General features: G+C 60.3%; 2 protein-coding genes across 2 annotated transcripts in view; one reads left to right on the plus strand and one right to left on the minus strand.

Annotated features, from left to right (window-relative positions):
* FBXL15 (F-box and leucine-rich repeat protein 15) overlaps positions 1 to 2,623 on the minus strand; it is a 4,367-nt gene extending 1,744 nt beyond the window's left edge. Inside the window, exons 1-4 of the mRNA XM_014549383.1 lie at positions 2,591 to 2,623; positions 698 to 828; positions 389 to 524; positions 207 to 269 (exon numbers count right to left, since the gene is read on the minus strand). Of these exons, the coding sequence (XP_014404869.1) occupies positions 207 to 269; positions 389 to 524; positions 698 to 828; positions 2,591 to 2,608 (348 nt within the window). The 5' untranslated portion in view covers positions 2,609 to 2,623. The remainder of the gene's footprint in view (positions 1 to 206; positions 270 to 388; positions 525 to 697; positions 829 to 2,590) is intronic.
* The window catches only part of PSD (pleckstrin and Sec7 domain containing), a 16,227-nt gene continuing 14,705 nt past the window's right edge, over positions 1,593 to 3,114 (plus strand). The window contains exon 1 of the mRNA XM_005878249.2: positions 1,593 to 2,384. The gene's annotated coding sequence lies outside the window, so the exon portion shown is untranslated. The remainder of the gene's footprint in view (positions 2,385 to 3,114) is intronic.

The raw sequence follows: 3,114 nt of genomic DNA on the forward strand, positions 1-3,114 counted from the left end.
AGCAGCCAGGCCAATGCGGCCCGCGGGATCTGCGGACCCACCTGCAGGCAGGGAGGCACCTCGACTCTCAGCTGGTGCAGGGGATGGGGCTGGCGCTGCCTATCCGCCCCAGACGAGTTCTCTCCTGACAGCAGCCTGCCCGCTGGGGCTTGCCACCTGCCCTCCCAGGAAAGACCCCACGCCCCAGGCGCCCTCGGACTTGATACCCGGTACTCGTCCTTTGAGAGTACTTCCCGCAGGTGGCTCTCTTCCAGGGCACCCCTGGAGGGCTAAGGGGGTCTGGAAGGGTAGACAGAGGGACTGGGAACTGGGCTGGAGACAAGGCGAGGGCGGTACCCAGATGGGGGCGGAGCTCTGTCCCCCCCCCCCCCCCCCCCCCCCCCCCCGCCCCCAGCCCCGCCAGGTGCAGCTGCACTAGGGCCCGAAAGGCGCGGCTGACGCGCTGCAGCCGGAGCAGCTGGCACAGCGGAACCCGGCTCAGGACGTGTGGGAGCAGCACGTCTTCCCAAGGCAGGTCCAGGAGCCTGTGGGTAAAAGGGCGTTGGCGGCGGCGTCCCCGGACCGCTGTTACCTGCGAGTCCGTCTCCGTTACGCTCCTGCGCCCTAGCTCCTAAGAGCGGCCCCTAGGCCAGGTCCCGGGTCAACTCCCCTCCCCCAGGTCCTTCTTCACTCTCTCGGCCCCTTCGGTGCTCGGTACCTGACGGCTCCCAGCTCTTGCTCCCCTCCGGACGGCTCCATCGGTGGCTCCTTCGGCTGTCTACTGCGCGTGCGCAGTAAGGTCTTCTCGCTCTGGCTTAGGAACAGCTGTCGCGAACCCGCCTCCTTGGGCTGTAGTGACAGACCGATTCAATCGAGTGCCGTCTCACTGAGGATCCTATCGGAAAGCGTTCGCGATAGATACCGAAACGGAGGGCGGAACAGACCGGTGCTGTAACATTAGATCTCGCCTTCTCCGCTATAGGGCTTGAGACCCGAGTCTAAAGAATGTGATGCTGCTGCAGAGACTGTCTTCTTTTATTGCCTTGGGCCAGTGGATGATTTTGAGTTAAGTGGTGATGGGAGGAGCAAGCAAGGCCAAACGCAGAAGGGGCAGAGCCGGAATTCCAAGGTTCCGGGCTTACCCTCTGCCCTCTGGTTGCTTTTAGGGACTTTGAAAAATGGGAAGAAACTATCTAGGCTCTTAATGCCTGGCATGTAGTAGGTGCTCGATAATTGTTAAATGAATTGAATGAGTGAAGCTAGCTTTTTCTTCCTTCATCAAGCAAATTTACCCAAACCTCCCATTCCTGGTTAATTGTGAAGTACAGAGCTATCCAACCCCTTCCACTCCTGGACGATTTGGAACGGGCTTACACCTTGGGGGAAGAGATGCCGGGCGCATTGAGAAGGACTACGTCTCGCCCGGCCAGCGTGGCTCAGTGGTTGAGCATGGACCTATGAACCAAAAGGTCAGGGTGCGATTCCCGGTCAGGGCTCGATCCCCAGTGTGGGGTGTGCAGGAGGCAGCTGATCAATGATTCGCTCTCATCATGTTTCTATCTCTCTTTCCCTCTCCCTTCCGCTCTGAAATAAATAAAATAAAATAAAATAAAATAAAATAAAAAACTACATCTCCAGCCGGGTCCCTTTCCTTCCCTAGGAGGTTTAAAGTCCTGAGAAGAGTGCTCAGCTCAGCCGCCAGGAGTAGTGCTTCTCCGTTGGGGGTTTCGTTGGGGGTCTGGGTCTGGGCTACCCTAGCGCAGTGACGCCCTTGAGCTCTGGCCTCAGACTCTAAGCTGCCCTCTCAGGGCGTCCCAGGTCCTAGTTCCAGGGTCCGCTCCGGGGAACCCCTGGAGCAATGCCTTCCCCATCACCCATTGGTGGTGAGGGTGTGAAGGATTCCGAGAGCTACTGGTGTCGCTGAAAGCTGTCCCCCAGCTGGGTGACCCTCCCATCCATGATCTCATCAGGGCTTCCGGCACCTCTGCAAGGTGGGCAGGTCTGTGCTGTCACTCCATTTTAAAGATGAAACCAAGGCCCTGGGGAGGAAGCGCCTTGTCCAGGGTGGAGCGAATCGGGATAAAGAACTAAAGCATCCTGGGTTTCCCAGAATTCTTTCCACATGCCTTCATCTCCCAATGCAGTGAGAAGAGGGAAGCCAGCAGAGGGGAAGGATCAAAGAGGGCAACTTGGGAGAGGACTGACTCCTTCCTCAGCCGGCGTGGGGAGGATATAGCTGGAAGGATCCACCTCTGCTAAAATAGAGCCACGTGGGCGCGCACCTCCCCCGGCCGCGCGCCGCCGCCTCCTCTCCGCTTTGTTAACGCCTCTGCGCCTGCGCAGTGCGACAAACCTGGCGCTGTCCCCTTCAGCACCACGCGGAGCCGGCGCCGCCCCTCCCCGCGGTGAGCCCCGTGCGTCCCCGCCTCGCACGTTCTCGCGCCCCCGACCACCCAAACAGACCCCTTCTTCTTTGCGAGGTCACCATCTGCCTGCCCGGGCTTTCTCTGGGAGAGCGGTTGCCATAGGAACTCTAGTGGCGCTTACTGAAAAATAGATGGGCCCCCTTTTACCTTGGCCAAGGGCACAAGGGTTGCCTGCCCCCCACTACCTGCAGTCCCGGCGTCATCCCTTCCAACCTCTTATCTTTAAATGGGCGCCGAGCTCAGGCATCAAGGAAGTGCCTCCTGAAGTCTGACTGATGGACCTCCTACTGCATCCTGGGCGCGTGGTCAGGGCTGTGTCTCCTGGGCCTGAGACCCCGAACCCCGGAGGGTTCGAGGCGGTGCACCCCAAGTCTCTCTTCCATAAATTAATGGTCTCCGGGATTTAGGGGGCGGGTCCGCTCTCTTCACGCAAACCGTGCGCTTGGCGCGGCCGGGAGCTCGTGGGGGCGGGAGCGCGTGTGGCATGTAACAGGTCAGGTGGCCACCTCCTAGGGACACGAGTGAGGTCTGGAGCGGGGCACGCGTGAAGCTGGGTCCTGCGTGTGGCTCAGGGGGCAGTGGCGAGAGGAACGTGGACACAGTCGGGGTGGGGCACGGGAGGGTGGAGGAAGATAAACGGGTTCCATACATCCTCCCCTCGTCAGGGGCGGGTCTCAGGTTGGCGGGAGAGTCCAGCCGAGACCTAACG

This window comes from Myotis brandtii, unplaced genomic scaffold, assembly GCF_000412655.1.
Source record: "Myotis brandtii unplaced genomic scaffold, ASM41265v1 scaffold550, whole genome shotgun sequence".
Lineage (NCBI taxonomy): Eukaryota > Metazoa > Chordata > Mammalia > Chiroptera > Vespertilionidae > Myotis > Myotis brandtii.